At 36.7% G+C, this 23,575-nt stretch overlaps 1 protein-coding gene across 1 annotated transcript in view; it reads left to right on the top strand.

Annotated features, from left to right (window-relative positions):
* EYS (eyes shut homolog) overlaps positions 1-23,575 on the top strand; it is a 1,391,558-nt gene that overhangs the window by 344,674 nt on the left and 1,023,309 nt on the right. Inside the window, 1 exon segment of the mRNA XM_054722350.1 lies at positions 10,619-10,737. Within this exon segment, the coding sequence (XP_054578325.1) occupies positions 10,619-10,737 (119 nt within the window).

Here is a 23,575-nt window from a genome sequence, read left to right as displayed (position 1 = left end):
ACTATAGTAATCATATCACTATGTATATCATATGTATATATTAACATTTTATGTTTGTTTATATAAAATAATTATAATTTATATACCTTAAAATATACAATTTATTTTTAAAATTATAAATTCTAACATATGACCAATATTTGTAAAATCTACATCATTTAGCACTAGTAAATTAGGTATGTAAATTAAATGAGAAAACTTGTAAGGATTATGGGAGGAACTGTAGTTGATTCTATTGCTCTCTGTTTCACTGATCACTAGCTTTGAGAAAAATCAAATTTTCATAATATAATTGGGAGCTGTAGACTGGACATTTGGAAGACCAGAGATGATAGAGATGAAGATGAAAGTGGAGAGAGAAAGAGTGAGAGAAAAATACTGTCTCTCTTTATAAAAATCATTGCTATGGTTCCATTGTTCCATTGCTCAAATGACATTTCTATCTAATAGATAATAGTAATTTTCTCTGGTCAGATACAATGCACAAAACTATATATTACCACCTGATATTTATTAAAGACATATTGTGTCATGTAGCTCTTCTGGTTATTAAAAAGAATTGTCTCATTTTAGAATTTGGAAAATTCATAAGGGGGTTACCAAGATGTAAAGAGTACATCTTTAATATTCTGTGGTATGCTTCATGAAGAACTATTCTGTTTATCAATGCATATCTCTTCATATCACTTTAGAGACAGAATGCATAATGTTTAGTCTGGTCATTTCAAGTTTTTGTTGCAGATTGTTGAACTTTGATGACTTGGTATCCAATTCATTTATTCCTTTCATGGATACCACTAAATGTCTTTATTACAGTCATTTACACTTCTGCTATGACACCTCCTTACAGAAATGTAGCCCATACACTATTATTTGCTAACTTATAATATTGCCATTTTTTTTATAAATTTCTGAATTCTGCTCACTTTAAAATTTTTAAAAAGCATTTTTTCTTTAAGTTTATCTAAATTGTTAAGAAAAAGTTGAAACTACAGGACTAATATGGATTCATGTTTAGCATTTTCACAGTTTTACAAATAGCTATATACACTTAAAGCTTTTAAAAACACTATCTTTTAAGACGTTCAAAATTATCATAAAGAACTTGATACTAAAATTGATTTGTGCACTCAAAAGTAACATATTAATGTCTTTGATGCAAATTTCAATTAGAGGAAACATAGTTCAGTTATATCCACATTTCTACTACCAATACAATTTCAGTGTGAATCTCAGCATTTCTGATTTTTTCTTTTATTTGATGACAGTTGTAGAAAGAAACTAATGAAAATTGGGTTTTAACTTTTTCTAGCTATGTATATAAATACACTGTATATTTCTTTGTCTCCTCAATTTTAAATTGCATCAACAGGATACAATTTTTAGTAAATCAAACCTCAGGGACAAATAAATATTTGATGTTTTTAAAAGCACAACTTGGAAATGAAATGTGATTCTCAGTGTGAGGAGGGCAAGTACACTTCATTACCACTTTTTAAGGAAAGGTTTTAGCAGCTTCTCAATGTGCACAGGTCCAAGTCCTATGGATCACAAAGCAGTTTATGCTCTTGTTCCAACCTACAGAGACATTATTTCAAATTGATGAATTTAATGTAATACCTCCTTATTCTTTAATCACGTATACGCATAATAACTAACATTATCACATATAACATTACCATCTTTGACACTGGTATTCATTTTTACAATATTGATGTTTTAACCTCTTTGTCAGAATTAATTGGCAGCTTTTGCCCCATCTATTGGTTCCCTGAGATTGCTGTTGCTAATTGTCACAAATTTAACATGCATTTATTATTTTATAGCTCTGGGGACAAGAAATCTAAAATAAAAGTCTTGGCTGGATTGTATTCTTTTGGAAGACTTCTATTTCCTTGTCTTCTCAGCTTACCTTTAACACCCACCTGATAAAACATGGTAATCTCACTATATCAAGATCCTTAACCACATCTGCACATCCCTGTTTACCATATAAGGTAATAGCCACAGATTTCAGGAATTAAGACCTGGATTTCTTTCCAGGGAGGTATTGTTCATTCTACCATACTACCCTTAATGTTACATTAAAAAGAAAAAAAGAAAAAGATCTCTTGAAATCAGTGGCAGGTTATAATCGATGAAATGAGGTAAAGTATCTCCTTTCTTCCTGCATTGTGGTCCATTCATGTTGATTTGTTTTCAATTTCCTCAATTTTATCACCTCTGGCCTTTACCTCTGTCTAGAAAGCCCCTCTCCCCATCCTTTCTATAGCCCACATTCCTATCCTTGATAATATACAGCAATTCTTTAGGACTCATTTTAAATACATATATCATCTTTGGGGAACTGTCCAATTTCAGATGCCTTGGTTATCCTTATACTTGTTTGTATTACTTTTCTATACTATCTAACAAGTAATCACAAATGTAGCAGCTTAAAACAACTCATGTTTATTATCTCAAATTTCTGCAGGTCAGAAGATTGGGCATGGCTTAGCTGAGTTCTCGGGCTCATTGTCCCACAGGCTTAGCTAATCTAAGACCCAGGTTCCTTTTCCAAGCTCCCTGGTTGTCAATAGAACTTAGTTCCCTGTGGTTTTAGGATTCTAGTTTTGCTTCCTTACTGGCTGTGTACATAGAATACTCTCAGCTGCTAGGGTCACATGCGCGTTCCAGGACACTGCATTCATTTTGGTCCCAGGCAAACAGAATGCCTTTGTCTTCTTTGAAAGCCTCACAGGCTTTGGTCAGACCTACCCGAGATAATCTATTTTGATTTATTGAAAGTCATCTGATTTAGTGACTTTAATTATACCTATAAATCCCATCTGCAGTATAATGTAGCATAATCCCAGGAGTGATAGTCCATCATATTCACAAAGCTCACCCTCACTGAAAGAGAGAGGATTCTACAGGCCATGGGGCAGAATCATGGAGGTTATATTAGAATTCTACCCACAACAGTGACTCATTAGCATAAAAAAATGGTCACATTTACTCCTTATTATACTACATTGATTTATGTGCTTTTATGAATCCCTCATTGTTTATAACCCCAGTATCTGCCATATTGCTTGCCACAGACTAAGGGCTCATTAAATATTTGTATGATGAATGAATATACAAATCAGAATAGTATTGAGGGTACAGTGTACTCATATATATTGTGTAAAATAGAATATCATCAGTGTTTCCTCAAATATGGGTATGAATTATTATTCAGCAACATAATGGATCATATGAGTGAGATTATACATGAAGAAATAGGCTAAAGTAACTTCCCACCAGCAAAGCCAAACAGTTATTCTCACAATTAAATATTTAGAATTAGATAATTAACAAAAAAGGGTTTGCATGAGAACTTTTATTAAGAACAATTTTAATGTGTTTCTGGTGGATGTTTGTTCAATGACATTTCTCTTATAAAGAAATATACTTTCATTAATATAAAATATTATCTAGAAATATATCATTTGCAATATATATCAATCTCATAATGGCTTAAGGACAAGGAACCGACCTTGTCTGTATTTAAATTCTCTATACTGCTCACTATAGCTCTTGCAAAAAAAATAGCCATAATAGGTTGTTTTTTTTTAATTGAAGGAAATCTTTTTTTAAAATATATTTTATTGATTTTTTACAGAGAGGAAGGGAGAGGGATAGAGAGTTAGAAACATCGATGAGAGAGAAACATTGATCAGCTGCCTCCTGCACACCTCCTACTGGGGATGTGCCCACAACTAAGATACATGCCCTTGACCAGAATCGAACCTGGGACCTTTCAGTCCTCAGGTCGACACTCTATCCACTGAGCCAAACGGGTTTTGGCTGAAGAAAATCTTTATTTCTATGCTTTTTGGATGTAGTTTTGTAATTTTATGTATTTATATTACTGTTCTTAGAAACATGAAATCCCAGGTGTATATTTAACTTGGTACAGTTTCTATTGCTCTTATTTTATGGACACTATATCTTTTTGGGTCCTTCACTCTATATATTGTTGATGTTTTCAGCAGTTTCTAGGGCCCACTTACTGTTGTTTAAAACCTGGTGATCAGAGTTGGAAGAATAGGAATCCTGAAGTTTTAGAGTTTCTCCAACTGCCACTGTATTTCTAACTTTGAAAACTTTATCCCCTATCTCAATTATTTTATTTATTTATTTATTTATTTATTTATTATTTATTTATTTATTTATTGTCTAAAGTTTTACATATGTCTCCTTTTTCCCCGCTGATTCCCACCCCTCTCCCCAGCCATTCCCACCCCAGGGAAGCCTCCACCGCCCCAGTGTCTGTGTCTATTGGTTATGCTAATATGCATGCATACAAGTCCTTTGGTTGCTCTCTAACCACCCCCGCCCCTGCCATTTGTCTCTGGATCTATTCTTGTTTATCAAATTATGTTGATCATTATATCCCACATATGAGTAAGATCATGTGATATTTATCTTTCTCCTGCTGGCTTATTGTGCTTAGCATAATGCTCTCCAGTTCCATTCATGCTGTTGCAAATGGTAAACGTTCCTTCTTTTTTTATAGCGGCATAGTATTCCATTGTGTAGATGTACCACAGTTTTTTAATCCACTCATCTGCTGATGGGCACTTAGGTTGTTTCCAAATCTTAGCTATTGTAAATTGTGCTGCTATGAAAAAAGAGGTGCATATATCCTTTCTGATTGATGTTTCTGGTTTCTTTAGATATATTCCTAGAAGTGGGATTACTGGGTCAAATGGGAGTTCCATTTTTAGTCTTTTGAAGAAACTCCATACTGTCTTCCACATTGGCTGCACCAGTCTGCATTCCCACCAGCAGTGCACAAGGGTTCCTTTTTCTCTGCATCCTCGCCAGCACTTGTCCTTTATTGATTTGTTGATGGTAACCATTCTGACAGGTGTGAGATGGCACCTCATTGTTGTTTTGATGTGCATCTCTCAGATGATTAGTGACTTTGAGCATGTTTTCATATGTCTCTTGGCCTTCTGTATGTCCTCTTTTGAAAAGTGTCTATTTAGGTCCTTTGCCCATTTTTTGATTGGATCGTTTATCTTCCTTAGTCTTCAATAAATGGTTTTGGGAAATATGGTCAGATACATGCAAAAAAATGAAATTAGATCACCAACTTACACCATACACAAAAACAAACTCAAAATGGCTAAAGGACTTAAATGTAAGATGGGAAACCATAAAAATCCTACAAGACTCCAGAGGCAGCAAAATAGCAGACATGTGTCATAGCAATATCTTTATAGACACAGCTCCTAGGGCAATGGAGACTAAGGAGAAAATAAACAAATGGGACTACATCAAAATAAAAAGCTCTGCACAGCAAAAGAAACCATCAACAAAACAACAAGAAAGCCCACTGCATGGGAGAACATATTTGCCAATGATATCTCAGATAAGGGTTTAATCTCCAAAATTTACAGAGAACTCATATAACTTAACAAAAGGAAGATAAATGATCCAATAAAAAATGGGCAAAGGACCTAAATTATTTTTATTATCCCCTCATCCCTAAGTTGTAAAATTACTGATAAGACATGAGCAGTTAGGAAATTGATTCCTGGACATTTTTCTCTGAGCCAGGCACAAGGAGCCTATGTTTGTGCATATATGCTATACATTGTGGTGAATTAATGCTATCATTTAAATACATTCTAAATCACCAGTATCCAAATACATTTCCTATACTTTGAAAACTGACAGCTGAGCAATGATTTTGTCCTGATGAACAATTTTATGTTGTTTATGCTTCATTTTTTAAAAAATATGGATTCCCTTGTGTCATGCCTTATATTTTTTGTATCCAAATATGTGTGTGCATGTCACCCAGTGACAACCACTTTATCTAGTTACATATTTTAATTTTTATTGACTTCAGAGAGGAAGGGAGAGAGAGAGATAGAAATAACAATGATGAGAGAGAATAAATTGATCCGCAGCCTCCTGCATGCCCCCTACCAGGGATCAAGCCCACAACCCAGGTATTGTACTGACCAGAATCAAACCATGATCTCCTGGTTCATAGGGTGATGTTCATCCACTGAGTCATATAGACTGGGCTCTAGTTACATTTTATGAGTAAAAAGTAAGACTTAGTTTCAGATCTAAGGTGCTACTCTTAAGATTAAAAGCTTATTATAATTCTCTTTTTTCATTGTGTACTTGTTTTGAGAATAGCAACAAATCCATCAAGCTAAGCTTATAGTGATAGCAACATCTAGGGTACCAGAAAGAAAATACAGGGAGCATCAAATCATTAATAATGTACTTTCTTAATTGCGATATATTCAGAGAATATTGTTAAATAGGAATTGAAAGTATGAAGAAACAAAATGGTATTTTAAAAAATACTGTCACTTGACATTGCCGCCTGCTAGTTCTTTGTTAGATGAAGCATGTAAAGCATAAATAACATTTCTTTCTTAAATCTTAATGTAGAAAGAGAGAGAGAGAATCACATTGATAATATAAAAGAGAATTGTGAGTCTTTACCTAGAGACTGAATTGAATGCATTTATGCAGAAATATGCCAAGTCATTGACAATAGTGTGCAGGATCTGTTCACTATATAAGCACTGACTCTGATTCTTTCCTTTTAGGCCCACACTGTGAGTATGGGTCTTGTAGGGCTAGTAATCCTTGTGAGAATAGAGCCATGTGCAGAGAGAAAATGGATCTGGAAATGTTTCCCCTTGGGTACCAGGGCTACTGTGGGAAAGGCTTTGCTGGTCCACGCGGTGAGATCAATGTCAATGAATGCAGTTCCAGCCCTGGCCTGAACGGATATTTCTATGACAGTGAGTTCACTCAGCCACAGCCATCCTTGTAGTGCAGTGCAACTTAGAATCTGGCGGAGTAATGAAATAGCTCAGGATGCAACCAGGATTAGTTGCTGACTTTACCCTGACTCGAATAGCAAAGTCAATGCCAATTATTTTCACAGAACATTCTCACCTCTGACAAATTCATTTATATTTTGTGAGTCATACAGTAGCAAATGAAAAATGTTAATGAAATGTGACTTCTGTGTTCAGATATCAGAATTAACATTTTTTTTCACTTTCTTTTTTTAATGGTAGATTTTAAAAGTATTTATCTGTAAGTACAGAAAAAAAGCAGTTTACAATGATTTAAAGTAACTCATTATTTTAGCCCATCTATTACACAAACACACTTCTTACTGAGATATATGTTCCTGAAAAATATAAATTTATAGAGAAATAAAAAGAAGGCAGAAAGAAAAGAAGGAAAAATAAAAGGAAGGTAAGGGAAAAAGAAGAGGTGGGAAAAGAAAGCTGAATATTGGATAATGGATTTTTATTTAGACACAGGAAAAACAGGGTGTGAAATAGCCCATGGCTTGGGTATGGTTAAGAGGGTTAAGAGACATGGAGTGGGAAAAAGGAGAGAGAGAGAGAGAGAGAGAAGAGAGAGAGAGAGAGAGAGAGAGAGAGAGAGAGAGAGAAACTCTGCCCATCTTATTTAGCTCCTTTCAACTATATTTCTACATAATCTTTCAGTAAATAGATAAATAGTTAAAATAATGTGATGTGTGAAAAAGCATATTGTGATAGAAAGTCATTTTATTTGGAAAGGCTATCATTTAACCAAAATTATTCATTCTTTTCTTTAAACCAATGTTTTCCCAATGCATGTCCTTAAGGAACATAATAGGATTTTTTTTACATTGGATAAAGCAGCCCGGGTATCAAACAATAGGTAGTGTGTTTGTGTGTTTGTGTGTGTGTGTGTGTGTGTGTGTGTGAGTGTGTGTGTGTGTGTGTGTGTAGGGGGAGGCACTAGCAAGCTGGAATTTCTACATAGATATTAAAATGGAATATTTTTTACCACTGTGCTAGCTAAGCAAAACATATTTTTATACTCTGGGCCATTTGTTTGTTATTCTTAATTTGAACCAACTTTTATTCCCCCAGAATTCAGCACTTTAAATATTGTGTTTTTAAATTTGTAAAATTCTCAAATTACCTTGAAATAAGCCACAGTTATCTTATTTCTGAGCTTAAACCCACAAATGTTTGGTGATGCTGGTGCTCACTATAAAATAAGGAAAACAAAAAGTATGCCTAAGAGAGAAGTTAGCAACTCTTTTAGATCTAGGCAGCCCTAGTATGATGGTCATATATGAACACTTCAGATGTATTCTGCGTGAAGGAGGTTTATATACAGGTGTGGGCAAAAGTAGCTTTACGTTAGTTCGTATGAAAATAATATAATAATTAATAAATAATACAATAATTAATAAATCAAAATATAAGAATAAACTGTTTCATGTACTCATAACTGCAAAATCTACTTTTATTAGGTCTTCATATATATATTACAATTCATAATTCTTTATGTGATAAGAAAATACAATTTCCAAATATGCTACCTAATAGTGAAGTGCTCTCTATTAAATGTTTGAAATTCATACATGATATATCATGGAAAATGTGAATTTGGGAGACCTGATATATTGTTGTATTTCATATTATGATTGTTCACGGTATATTTTGGACCAAATCCAAGGAAATTAGCTACAATAGAACCAAAATATATATTAAAAACTAGCTTGTACATGTAAACTGATAGCATAAATCTAAGGCACTATATTGTTAATACTTCCTCAAAAATAAAATAGTTAGGAAAGCCAAACTTTCTGATTTCAAGTTAATAGTATTTATTACATGATAATATATAAGAAACATTTATTCATATGTATATTGGCTTTGTAAATTTCAGACATGGTGTGGTTTTTCAGCAGATTTGTTAAAATACTCACCTCTGTATTTTCAACACAGTTTTATCATGTCAGGAACTTTGAATCAGTACATATAATGCATTATGTTTAGTGTATAATTAAGTATAAAATGAATAATGCAATAATAATGACTTACAGATGGCTTATCTGATGAAAATTAAAATTAGTAGTATGGGATATTTATAAACAAATAGCAATATTAATATAGTGATTGTATTTTCTGGTAAAAACTAGGAAAATTAGGCAATATGTTTTAATAATATGTTCTAATAGATTTGAAAAAAAAAACAGTGCTTTTGTTTGTTTGTTTTAAACTTTAAACAAAGTTATGGTTGCTTGTTTGCTTGTTTATTTTCTTTATGGTAATAAGATCAACTCCTTGGGGTCTTATTTGGAACATAGCTTAGTTCTTAGCTTCTTAGCCCATAAGGTTTAACATGAAAAAAGCATATTTGTTGATAATAAACCATGCTTTATTTTTTAGACAGTAATCTCTGTCTTTCAGACCATTTGTTAATTCAAAGTTATCATTTGTTGTCATATTCATTTTAAAGTAATTCATCATTTATCTACATAGAGAATGTCTATATCTGCACTGAGATTTCACTTGACCCTAGTTATTTGTTATGTGCCAATTTGCATCAATACATGAACTTGAATTGTAGTCATACACCCTTTTAAAAATATTATTATGAGTGATGTGATTCCATAATGTCTTCATTACATACTGCATAACACTTGGTTTTAATTGGGTGTCATACATAATATCCTTTATAACATATAAAGATGCACCAACTGATAAATTTTATCTCATTAATGTACGTACAACTATACCTGCATACCAATTGATCATTTATATTAAATGAGACATTGGAAACTAGGGTGCTGGATGAAAAAAGTGAAGTAAAGACCGAAGTAAAAGTCTGTCTAAAGAGCTGCCATATTTTGCGTCTCCGTTGTCTCTCCTTGAGGCTGTCGGCGGGCTTGTTCTCCTTAGGGGACCCAGCTACATGTTCTACACAGAAGGATGGCTGCAGACATCTAGAAACCGGCTAAGTACCTCACATTACATTAAAAATGCTTTTGCCAGCCAGGATCTAAGCATTTAATGAGAGTAAGAGCAGGTACTTACACAGAGGCAGAGTGTCAGTGGAGAATACGTGGTAGGTCTCAGGGATAATGAGGAACCCAGGGATTTACAGAAGCGGCTACAAATCCCAGTTTGCTCCAGCTGCAATTCATGATGTCGCCATTTCCTTGAGACAGTTCTTTTCCATCATTAATGATAAAATAGAGACCATGTTCTTTTAAAAGATTATGATGAAATGTGAAAGCTCTTTTGAACAACGGCTTAAATAGTTCAAAATCAACTTTCAGATCTCCGTGCACTTTTATATACCTTGTTGTACCAAGAGCTTTGATAAGCAGTTAACTTTTGGTTTATTAAATCTAAAACAGTCTGAGAAAAGTTAATCGATACAAAAGTAACTTCTTGACCATAGGTATTATTACTGACAAAAAAAAAAAAAAAAAGAAAAGAAAAGAAAGAAACTAAACTGGATATTTTCATTGTTACTTTGCATCACCAAATGCTTATTATTCTTATTTGTGATTATTCTTATTTTAAATAATTTTAAGTGTTTAAGTTAAATAGAACTGAGCAATAATGCTTTTTAGAAAATATTGCAGAGAACTAGTATGTAATCAGAGTATTACATATAAGAACTCACAATTTTGGGTTAAAAGTGCCACACATTTAGATGAGTACAACATTCTTTAGAGTATTTAGTATTACCTACACCGTGATGAAAGGAATGTAATGCGTTTTCTCTCTTCTGCTGTTTCCAGTGGTTGCTGGCTTCTCCTTCTGCAGTCCTGGCTACAAGGGCCTGAGGTGTGAGCAGGGCATTGATGACTGCATCCTGAAGGCCTATGAGCACAACTCTACCTGCAAAGATCTGCATCTCGTTAGTATCCATGAATATTATTAATATATTTTATTACGTGGTCGCATAAATTAACCCTACATATATAGGTAACTTTGGCCTCTGTGGCATGTTGGTACATATGAGTACTTATTAAGATTAGAAAACAGAAGCTCGAGCAATATTTTTTTCACTTAATGGTAGTAAAAAAATAATGTTCCAGTCACCACTATATGCAGGTTGATGTAAATATTAGAAAACAAACTGCTCACTCTGCTCTCACAATTCTTGGTGATATTGAATTTGTGAAAAATTTCAGAAATTATTCTGAAGAGTGTTGTTGGTCTCATAGGTACCTACTTTTACCTAACTCAAGGCATTGTACACACATACATAACATGCAAGCTTGAATTTTATTTTGATTTCCACCTGGCGTTGTGTACTTCCATCATTTTCCTCCTTCTCCTGTGTCAGTGCTGCCCCTTCAGTACATATCCATTTGTCACAGCCTTTGTCAGAAGCATGTGCCATTCGGCCTTAAACGAACTGACACAGTTGGCAAATCAATGGGATCCCCTCCGGCTGGTCATTTTTCAGAAAGGCTGACATAAAAAACATCTACTCAAGGTGGATTCACTGACTGGCTTCAGAGAATAACTGACAGACAACATAGGTTAATGCTGCAATAGTAGTATAGGCTTACTGTTTATTCCTTAGCAAAAGAGCTGATTTTCACAAAAGGACTACACTAGCTGAGCTTAGGGGGAAAAAATGCTTTGAAGAACAGACTTGTTTTCATGGACATAATTTGACCACCAGTGTACCTGTACCGACATTGTTTGTTTTTACAATGAGAGGATCATCTGTGGCAAATTGTGATTTTCCCATAAGGAAGGCAGACAGCTAAATGAAGAATTATAACTAGTGTTTGGATGGCCATGTCCAGAAACAGGATGGTCCATCGGCTATCCAACCACCCTTGAGGTTTGTGTAGTGGCCCTGATGCTATGTCTTAATTCACTCCAGATGCTTTGTGTGAGGCGGCCGTGCTAATCTCATCCACTGGCAAGGATTCCTGTGGGAATGGGTATGGGACCTGATGCTGGTTTCTGCGTTAAGAGTGAAGTTCTTTCTGGGGAAAGCAAATAGGATGTAAGTTAAAGGTAGTGACCTGTCCTAGACCTTCTAACATCTGGAATTATACCTATAATTGATGCTACCATTGTCAGACCCCAAGAATGGGAGTGAGGGGTTGCTTAATAATGAGTGACTCTAAAGGTAGCAGAGCCGAGAAGTAGAAGAAACCTGGCTCTTGATCAATTGTTGAACTGATTGAAGCTCCTCCCCCAACCCAGGTGCCTGCCCAACCTCCGGATCTAATTATGAGATCACTTATGTCCTATTTTTAAATATGGCTTGAATTAGAGTCCCTTTTACTTGCAGGTAAATCATCTAATTTCCATAATGTGATTAAACTTTATTTTAGTCAATGATTTCAGCTGTAACTTCAGCAATAATAGGAGTTTATTATAGTAGAAAGAGCTCTATACCCATAATCATAATATTCAACTTCTAGTCCTGACCTTGCCATGACTTCTCTGTGTGACATTATGCCAATCATTTGAAAAGTCAGGGACTGCAACTTTGGAAACTGTATTGTATCAAATAATAAAGCTTCCCAGTATAGCATTCTCTCATTTATACATTTTATAAATTGCCAGTAGGAAGTTATTCAGACTATCCTTGGACTAGTATTAGTTTACAACCTTGCTTCATTGTATAACTAGAGGCACAGTGCACGAAATCCATGCACTGGTAGGGTTCCTAGCAGCTGCTGGCTGCCGGCCAGGTACTCCCTCCCTTCCCCGGCTGGCCCCACCCCCTGGTCGAACTCCCAGATGAACTCCTGGTCAAGGGGACAATTTGCATACTATGCTTTTATTATATAGGATAAGAATTAAAAAAGTAAGAATTAAGAAATGATAGAACTCATAGAAACCCAGTATAGATTTGTAGTTACCAACAGCTGGGGTTTGGGGGGAATAGGGAGATGCTGGTCAAAAGGTACAGTCTGGGAATTTAATGTACAGTATAGTAACTATCTACACTAATAAAAGAGTAATATGCAAATTAACCATCACTCCACTACACCCACAGTCAATCAGAGTGAACAAGATGGCGGTTAATTTGCATACGCTGAGGGAGGGAGGAGTGAAGAAAGCAGAAAGCAAGGCAGCTGCACGGGCGGGCGGTGACGCGGCTGTGGAGCATGCGGCCATGGTGGCCTCTGAGGCAGTGGTGGCAGTGGGCGGGGCGTGGCGGGTGGTGTGCGAGGCCACGGCGGCCTCGGAGGCGGTGGCGGGCAGTGTGCGCAGCGGGCCGGGATGCTCAGAGGTGGCAGCAGCGCACTCGGCCACAGAGGCAGCTGCATCAGCAGGCGCGGAGGTGGAGTGCGGGGCGAGGCATACAGCGGCAGCGGATGTGTCCCCTGTGTGGCCGCGGAGGCGAAGGTGGCCATGGGCTGGGTTGGGTGGGCGGGATGGGCAGGGGGCGCCCCGCCCGTTCCACCTGCCCTGCTCTGCCCGCCGCAGCGAGAGAGGTGGGGGGACGGGAGAGGTGGCCGTGGCAGGAGGGAAGCCCGCCAGAAGTCTTGCAGGAATATTTCTGCAACGGGTCCCTAGTACTTAATAATAGTCTATTGTGTACTTGAAATTTGCTAAGAGAGTAGATATTAAATATTCTCATGACACACACAAAAAGGTAATTATGTGAGATGATGGGTATATTGATTAATCTTATTAATTATTACTTATTCAATTAAATCATTTAATAATGTATATACTAGTATATATATATATATTTATATGAAATCATCACTCTGAACACTTTTTCAATTATACCTCTATAAAGCTGGGGGAGAGAGAATAAAGAAACAAAGCAGAAAGCAACAGGGTTCACAATGAAATAAAATCCTCTAAATAATGTTTACCAACTAGATTGTCATATTTTGATTCAACTGATTATTGAAATTACCTAATTCTAACCATAATTCATATATCAATTAGAAGACAAAATGTTATTATTGATTTGGCAATATTCTTCCAAGAGGAGATGTGATGGGAACCATAGATTGCTTAAAATATTTTAAATGTTCAAAGGATTTGATAGCTTTTAGATACTGTACCTGAGGCATTACCTTGAGATTTGATGATTGACTAGGCATCAGAATACTCATGGTTAGGGTTTATTCCACTGAAAAGTTATAGATCAAAAGTAGCAAAAGGAATGACATACATGGTGAAGCCATGGAGAAAGCAGGTGCAGGTTCAGGTGCCTTCTCCTAGGGGAGATGTGTGTGCAGCACTTTATTCTCTCAGACATGATGGGTGGCAACCCCACTGAAGTGTTGCCAATCAGGAAATTCACTTAAGCCTTGATGCCCAGGGTGTTTATCCGGGTCATTCACAAGGCACAGATTTTAGCTAATTCGGCTTCAGCTCCTGCAGCCTTCCAACGGATATGACATAGTCCAAAACCCAGGTTTAAAAACAAGCTTTCCTTGTAAATCACATCATTAGCATAAACTATTTGGCACAGCCCAGGGTGTCAGGGACCAAGCACACTGTTATCAGGCGGGACGTTCCAAGGATCAGAGGCTGTCTTCCAAAAAGCCAGTGAGAGCCCACCTTTCCTTTGGAATACGTAGGGTTTGAGCACTCAAGCCATTCTAAGTTAAGTGTTGCATCAATATCATGATAAATGTTGCATTTTTATAGAAATACTAGAGGCCCGGTGCACGAAATTCGTGCACAGTGGTGGGGGGGGGGGTGTCCCTCAGCCCAGCCTGCACCCTCTCCAATTTGGGACCCCTCGAGGGATGTCCAGCTGCCCTATCCCAGTGGGATAGGGCCTAACCAGGCAGTCGGACATCCTCTCACAATCCAGGACTGCTGGCTCCCAACTGCTAGCCTGCCTGCCTTCCTGATTGCCCTAACTGCTTCTGCCTGCCAGCCTGATCACCCCCTAACCACTTCCATGCCAGCCTGATTGATGTCTAACTGCTCCCCTGCCAGCCTGTTTGCCCCAACTTCCCTCCTCTGTCGGCCTGGTCACCCCTAACTGCCCTCTCCTTGCAGGGTTGATCACCTCCAACTGCCCTCCCTTGCAGGCCTGGTCCCTCTCAACTGCCTTCCCTTGCAGGCCTGGTGCCTCCCAACTGCCCTCCCCTGCTGGCCATCTTGTGGTGGCCATCTTGTGTCCATTGGGGGCAGGATCTTTGACCACATGGGGTCAGCTATATTGTGTGTTGGAGTGATGGTCAATCTGCATATTACTCTTTTATTACATAGGATAGAAGCCTGGTGCACAGGTGGGGGCCAGCTGGTTTGCACTGAAGGGTATCCCGGATCAGGGTGGGAGTTCCCTTGGGTCGTGGGGCGGCCTGAGCGAGGGGCCTGTGGTGGTTTGCAGGCCACCCACGCCCCCTGGCAACCCAAGGGGAGGCCCTGGTATCTGGAATTTATTTACCTTCTACAATTGAAACTTTGTATCCTGGAGTGGAGCCAAGCCTCCTGCTCGCTCCGTGGCTAGCAGCCATTTCTGTTTGGATTTGTTTACTTTCTATAATTGAATCTTTGTAGCCTTGAGTGGAGGCTTAGGCCAGTCAGGGCAGGGGAAAGCTTGGATTCTTCTATCGCCTTGGAAACCCAAGCCTCCCTCCTACTTTCTCCGGGCTGTGGCCATCTTGGTTGGGTTAATTTGCATGCTTGCTCTGATTGGCTGGTGGGAGTTGCTGGTGGGTGTAGCAGAGTTAGGGTCAATTTGCATATTACTCTTTTATTAGGTAGGACTAGTATATGGTACATAATTAGACAAATAATACACTCCATAATAATAAATTGAAACACAAAATCATTTCGAAGACACTAAGTCAGGCAGGAAGAAATAAAAACTGATAATTTTGAAATAAAGCAAGGCCCAATTTGAGTTTCATATTTGCTTTCATCAACTCATTGGTAAAATATTAACCATGAAATGCTGAAGGCTTTCAAGGGGAAGAGAAAAGAAAGGCATGGTGTGTGATGTTTCTGAAAAAAAATACTTAGTAATTGTGATAAACAGAAAAATGATTTTGCTCAATCTATAAGGCACCCCCATTTGGCTATAGGAGTCAGCAGTCTGCTTTTTGTATGCGTTGTAATCTCGAAACCAATACAGGTAATATCACAGACGTGAGATTTACTTCTTTGAACTTGGTACAGTGTAGCTTTAAATGAACATTTTCACTTTTGCAGAATTTTCTTAGGAGTATATGTGGCATCATAAATGTGAGTTTAAATAAAACATCAGAAGACTTTGAAACCAGGATAAGTATTTTGTAACAGTGAGCCAGTTTTCTTCTTTCCCTTTTTTTTATGGTTCAGTAAGCCTAAGAAAACAATGGGATAAAACCAGAAAAATTTTAATGCTTAGCATATAATGAGATACAATGTTAAGAATGGGTAGAATAAGATTTATTCCTCCATGTAACTACTTAGGCATATTTGAGAATAACTGTTTCTTTGTGATTATTTAAATATGTATGATCAAATTATTCTAGTATTTTCCCTCTCATTTTACTTTCATTTTCCTCTGTATCTTACATGAATAATGAATGCTTAATTTTGATAACAGCAGGAGAAACTGAAAGAGTGCCCTAGAACTAACATGTGGAAAGAACAAAGTTTTTATTCACATACAACTATGTTAAAATGTATACATGGTATATATACTGTATACTGGAGATATAAACTTTCTCCTAACACTCAGGAGCAATAACTGAACTGAATTGATATGTTTTATAGTAAAAAAAATAAAACTGCCTTTACCTTCACCACAAGATGTCTGAAAAATCCATGTCAGTCATTTGTGTGTTGCCCATTGCCTCCCTTTGGGGTTATACAGTCAAAGTTGGGGGTGGTTGGAGCCCGGATTATGAGGGAACAGCCCTTGCTCCGCAGTTCAGCTTGGCTGCTATGAAAATGCTTGTTGTGTCATCCCCATGCTCCTTTCAGAGACAGGTTAATCTGCCAAATGATTCCAGCCCTTTTCATACCAAAATTGGCTCCCAGGATCTTCTCTACATCCCTCCGGTTCCTGATGCTTAGCTAATTAGTGGCCAGGTCCCAATTGTCCCTTCTGCATGCCTAATTAGAAACCTGAGGTTTTTCTCTCTCTCTCTCTCTCTCTCTCTCTCTCTCTCTCTCTCTCTCTCTCTCTCTCTCTCTCTCTCGATTACTAACCCTTCATCAGTGAGGATTCAGTCCAACTGTTCTGTGTCAGAATACAAAAGCCTTCATTTGTTCCTGCTCTCTCCCGCTTCATGAAGATTTGCTTAATCTCATTTGCTGGAAATTGACACAGAGACTGACTCAGTGTCAGAATTTGGGAGCTTCGGAATTCTCAAAACACCCAGAATTGTCTAAATACTCTTTGATGGAAAAATAAAATTTCATTTTGGTAGCAAAAGAAGATGGTAATGAATTTTAGTCTCAATAATTTCTCTGTTACATAGGAACATGACAAAATGTATCAAGCCTCAAATGTCTTAGCACTTACAAAATTTTTACTATGGCTGTGTTGTATGCAAAGATTGCTTTTAAGTCATAGGCCCTATAGAATACCATTTGAAATAGTGAACCTCAAAAAATCAAATTTTTTCTTATTCATGTGTAACTTGGTTAGCTTACATGTCTTATAAGTTTTGTTAACTAAAACAGTAGAGAACATTCAAGATCCTCTGGCTTTGACATGGATTTGTTCTATGACTTATTACAAGTCACTTAACTTACTAGAAGCATAAAATGAAGAAGCAATAGAATATCCACTCAAATTCATTATCTTTGGCACTATTTTATTTAAGGATAGCTTTTCATTTTATACATAAATATATGTATATTTCAAAATATACATAAGTATTTTTTTCTTTTAGTTATCAGTTTATTTTAATAAAATGAAAGAATTGAACTCAAGTGTTCTTAACTAGGGGTTTATCTTTGAAAACACACATGCTTAAAATTCAGATTTAGTAGATGGATACCTGGGTAATTTATAACTCCTTGCAATTTTGATGTGTACTTCTATTTGAGAATCACTGAACTAGGTATCTGATGGCATTTTCTAGCTCTGAACTTGTGTGATATTGGGTAAGAAGCACAGAGGTTTCTATTTCATATGTACCGATTCTTCACAATTTATCACTTTAAAAGAGAAATAAAAGAAGGTCTGAAAAACGGAGTGATTTATCCCTTGAGTTTTTAGCAGCATATTTCATTGCATCTTCTATTTAAAGGTACTATTCTCTTTTGGATTTTCCCATCTGTTTCAGTGCTTTTGTTTTTAACACAAAGAAAATAAATCTAAGTTTTTCATTCTAATCCTTTTGTGATTGGAAGATAATAATATAGTTTTCTCCTCACTTGTAATAACTTAGTGAACTCTTACTCTTTTTTTTTTTGAACTCTTACTCTTTATGTATTGACATTTGCTAATCAGAAAATCTGTGCGTGAAATTATAGATTTTCACAGAGACTGAGTATAATGGTTCATATCATTTTGAGAGTATTAAAAAATAATCAATGACTGATTGATTGTAATGATATCCCAAATGTTCAATGAAATCTTTTGATTCAACTGATTAGTTGCAACATCTTAAGCACGGAGAGTATAGCCATGAATTTAATTTTAACCTTGATGTATTAGCTAATAACAAAACCCAGTTATCAAAGACACTGTGTGAATTAGGTCAAACAAAATGATTCATTTGGTCCTGTCCATTCTAAAAAGCCTACTTTTGTCTATGTAGAATAAAATCTATCTAAATATTTTTATTACCCAGATCTCTACCTGTTGTGACACAGATCCTTTAAGAATTTATTGAAAATAATGTAACATTACATTTATGAAAGTGGTTCATGTTAGTGGGTGTCAGTTTCCTATCCTTCCTACAATACAGTAGATTATAGATTTGTTTTCCTTATATGATCTATAACCCATGACTAATATAGAATTTTAGTTCATTCATCATATGGTTTATCATATAGTCTCAATTGTTTATTTGATCACAGTTAATTTGTCTTTCAGTAGCACCCTGTTTCTTCCCCACTGATCTTGTTTTGAATTGGTCAGCCTTGATACAAATAATCAAAAATGTTTTAATTATATGCCAAGCAAAAGTAAACAGAACCTGAGAAAAGATTTGTTGAGCCACCTGAGTAAAGAAATACATGGGCTTTAGTACTTTGACTTGTGAAATCTATTTTTGAAGCTCAGACATATTTTTCCTTTTTCTTATTCCAAGATTCATTATAGAGAAGTGAGATTTACTAGACAGTTAAATTTTGAGCTTAAGAAATCTATGGAACAGAATTGAATTTCATAAATATTGTGTGAGAACATAACAGATTGGTGAAAGGAATTTTATTTTCAGACTCTCTAATAAAAATGGACAGTTCCCAGAAATCACCCAGCTTAAAAATTATTTAGAATTTATGGAAAACCATTTCCATTGCCAATATTAGCCAACATACACCAACAAATGGTTTATTTTCAAAGAATTATGAGACAAATGTAGCTTCAATTTGGTTCAATACAAACATTGTACTTTTAGATTATCATTTGTTTACATATATAACTACAACTAGCACTCAACTCTAGGCTTCACAATTTATTTCTGAGAATTTATTAAATAAGTTAAGTGACTTCCAATAAGTTAAGTGACTTGTAATAAGTCATAGAATAAATCTACAGTAATTTTTTTTGTATCCTAAAAATCATTTCTTCTGCCATTTAGATAGATGCCATTTTTATTGGTTAAGTCTATATAAGATTTTTTAATGGCTATATTGTGTTCATATATTATTTTTAAGAAGATAATAAGAGAGAAACACATCTTCTTTCAGAAGAACAGGTTCACTTCCACAGTTTATTAACTAAAAAGAACAATGGTCAAGGAGAGTCAATCCTTTATCTACATCAATTAAGAATGCCATTATGTTCTAACTATGTCATCCTAACTTCCCAATCTGTCTGTGAGGAGTTTATCAATAGTGAAAAGTTTATGAAATTTTGAGTTAGGCAATGGATATATATTTGTGAACACAAGCATATGTGCAAGTGTGCATGCATGTATGTATGTACATATACAGAAAAGAGAATTTGTCTATTGTCTATAGTCTTTTGCCAATCACCCTGATTTAAACAGAAATTACAAGCTTTCTAAAAATCAATTTCTGGAGTCCATGTCAATTACTTCATATTTGATCTTATAAACATTCTATAAGTATATACATATTCATTAGAGCCAACAGATAAATGATGAACAACTTTGGTTTGGAATGAGAGAGAGTGTCTTACGGCATCATCTTGATTATCACAGGGTGAAATTTTGCAGCATGCCCTTTCAAACCCAAAGGCTGCACATTCAAAAGGGGCTTTGTAGATAGACAGCTTTGCCTTCACTAGTGTTACCCCATATAAGTCACTTAATATTTCTAAGCCTCAATCAGTTAATTTTAAAAATGGACAAATTAATAGCAGCTACTTTGCAATATTGTTATGAAGATTCAATGAGATACCACATGTAAATGCTTAACCTAGTGCCTCTCACATGTAATTAACAAATATTTACCATGTTTGCTGCTGCTGATGATGATGATGATTTAATTGTGAGAGTGAGAGAGAGAAAAGAGAGAGAGAGAGAGAGAGAGAGAGAGAGAGAGAGAGAGAGAGAGAAGGAGATAGAGAAAGGAAATAAAGGATGAATGAATGAATGAATATCAGGTCTTTATCTATATCTCTTTAACTATTTTTAGATTTTCTCATGAGAAGAAACCTACAGAGTCTGTACTCAGGCCAAGATCCCAGAGAGTCCACAGCTGGTGACAGCTTTTGTTTTACATGATCCCAGGCTGTTGGGGCTCCTGGGATACCCTTTAAAGCTCCATGTGAATTTGCTACATTTCAGGTGAAAGGCTCTGACAGACACAAAGCAAAACACGGCAGCCTAATCTCTTTCTCTTCAGGCATCAAGCCTTGATATGGTTAACTCCACCTAAAGTTTATTGAAACATGGGGTTTGGGGAGTGGATCTCCCCCTTGCAGGTTCTTGCCTCACAAAGTTTGAAGAATAAAATTCTAGGACTAAAAGGACTTGTTAGTAAAAGGGTGGGAATTTGTTGGAAGCAAATACAAACTCCCATTTAGGGAGGGGTTCTCCAGGGGGTAACCCACTAAGCCCCCTTTTCTAAGGTTTATAAATGCTGTAGTTCTTTGTCTCTTCATGCTCCCTTCTAATTGGACCCCTTCCCCATTTTATGATCCTGTGCTTTTTCTAATTGGTCACTCTTTTATAGCATATCAGCTTCAAAGTCCAAAACCCACGTGGTGCCCCCCTCGTTCTCTCCCCCTTATCTTGCAACATTCCTCTATCTCCGGTGAAAATGTTTCCCTCTTTCAGCATCTGTGGACATTTCTCTCTCCTCAGTGAAAGTATGTTTCCTTCTTCCCCATACTCTGTGACTTTTCTTTATCCTCTGTGAATGTATGCCTTCCTCTCCCCTTATCCTGTGGCACCTTTCTATTCTCTGTGAATGTATGCCTTCTGGCGGCTCCAAGCCCTCACCTTATGCATTCCTCCCCCATGGACCCTCTTTATTCCTCAGACTCCCTAAACCTGCCTATTGTATCTCTAAAATTCCTTTCATTAACTGATTTAAATTGGCCTTCTTTGCCCTCTCAGAGCAAGAAAAACGTCCTTCCTCTAACCGCTGTGGTTAAAACACTGAGACAAAAAAAAGTTTACCCTCCTAGTTAAAAACATCTCAAACGAAAAACTCAAAAGAGACCAATGTGATTGGCATGGATATAAGTGTGAATGAGTATAAAAACATAAATGTAACATAAATTTAAGACTGCCATGTTGTTTCTGATCCTGTAAATGGTTTTTTTTTTTTGGGGGGATGGAATTTTTAAAATATATTTTTTATTGATTTCAGAGAGGAAGGGAGAGGGAGAGAGAGATAGAAACAAAACATCAATGAAGAGAGAGAATCATTGATTGGCTGCCTCCTGCATACCCCCTACCAGGGATTGAGCCTGAAACCCAGGAATGTGCCCTGACCTGGAATGAAACCATGACCTTTGGGTTCATAGATCTATGCTCAACCTCTGAGCCACCCAACTGGGCTGATCCTGTACATTTTTTAAATGTGTACATTCAAGAGTTACTTTTTGTCAGAAAATGTGGATCCCGATTTTTTTCTGTGGTGTTGTGTGCCTTCCAGGACTTCTTTTTGTAGTTCACTGGCACATTATAGAAGATGTATTTTACAGAAAGGAAAAGAAGGTTCATAGAAGTGAAGCAGGTTTCTTATGGTTATACAGTAATACATACAGATATAGCAGCCTTAAGACAGATCTGAAGACCACATGCTTTTCTTGAAATTCTTTTCTGACCTTGCTGTGCCTCTGAAAATATCAGAGTTTGAGTTCAGTTGCCCACAGGACTTGAGAAACTGGGGAGGAGGAGAATCCCACAAGTAAATCAGTATTTCAGAGACTCCATCATACATCACAATCACCTGTGTCATTTCTAAAAACACATACCTCCTGGGGATTCTGATTTCGTCAGTAGGGAGTGAGGGCTGAGCCTCCCTATTTTTAAAAGACTCCACAGAAGACTCACATGCAGAAGCATAATGCACAAATACTAGGCTATCCACACTCTCTGGAGGCCGTCTGGAGAAGGTCATGGTCATGGTGTAAGTTCATGTCTGAAAGCCTTCTGTATGGAACCCTGAGTGTGCAGCCAGTGTAATCTGAATTGGAAACTCGCACTGAGAGTAATGGGAGGACAGGTTGATTCAGGGAATAGGTGACCTGATGCCGCCACAGAGACTAAAATTTAAGCACCGGCTCCTCATCTCTCATCTGCAGAATAACTGGAGCTTAGGAGAGTTTATAGCTAGAATTATAAAACATAAATTTAGGATAAAGACTGATAAGATGCTAAACATTTCTTTCTCAAGTGGGAATTTTTTATTCTTTTTATGAAAAAAAGTGCTATCCTAAGTTAGTTTTGTGAGCACTTCCAGAAGTGCTAGTCATCAAGGATATATGGCTATTTCTGAAGGCATTGTTTCAGAAAGAGCAGGGTGATCCCTTAAGGGACATTGCGGAGGACTGATTTGAAAGGCTATTGAACAAAATGGGGCCTTGGGGATTTTTTTCCAGAATATGCAACTTTAACTAAATTACTTTGTGATGCTTGCAGAATAGTTGGAATTTAATATGCCAACCTCTTGCTAGACAGCTGAAATTTTTCTTCAAAAATTTGGGTAGAGCTCCATGTATAAATTATACAAAAGGTAAACTGGAACCTTAATGCTGCAAGCAGCCTGGCCTATGCTGCGGACTATTATTCAGTAGGTCTTGCTAAAGCTTAGTAGAGAACCAGAGCTGCAGAGGGAATGCTGGCTAGGAAAGATGCAGTTATTTCCTTAGTAGAAATGCAGTGAGAGAAACTTACAGCATCTAGGTACAATTGCACCGGACTGAAGAGGTGAAGGAATTCAGGATGTTAGTCCCTAGGCTTATAAGCAGGTTACTAGAGCCTAGTTGACTTCTGATATAGACATGCAGTATGGAAAATAATTTAAAATCTTATAAACTCAGCAGCTTTCCGCTTTGGTAGGATACTCACCCTAGCCAAGGCATTTAATGAGAAGCTATTGACTACAGTAACTGGAAGAGCTATAGCAAAAGCTGGGGATGCAAACTACTTTAGAACTTGGATCAATTTATCCAACTGCCGAATGCAGATTGTGGGACTAGAAAAGGGCTT

This window comes from Eptesicus fuscus, chromosome 10 (assembly GCF_027574615.1).
Source record: "Eptesicus fuscus isolate TK198812 chromosome 10, DD_ASM_mEF_20220401, whole genome shotgun sequence".
Taxonomy (NCBI): Eukaryota; Metazoa; Chordata; class Mammalia; order Chiroptera; family Vespertilionidae; genus Eptesicus; species Eptesicus fuscus.
Note: the sequence above shows the minus strand (reverse complement) of the source record. Positions and strands in the feature narration are given on the sequence as shown.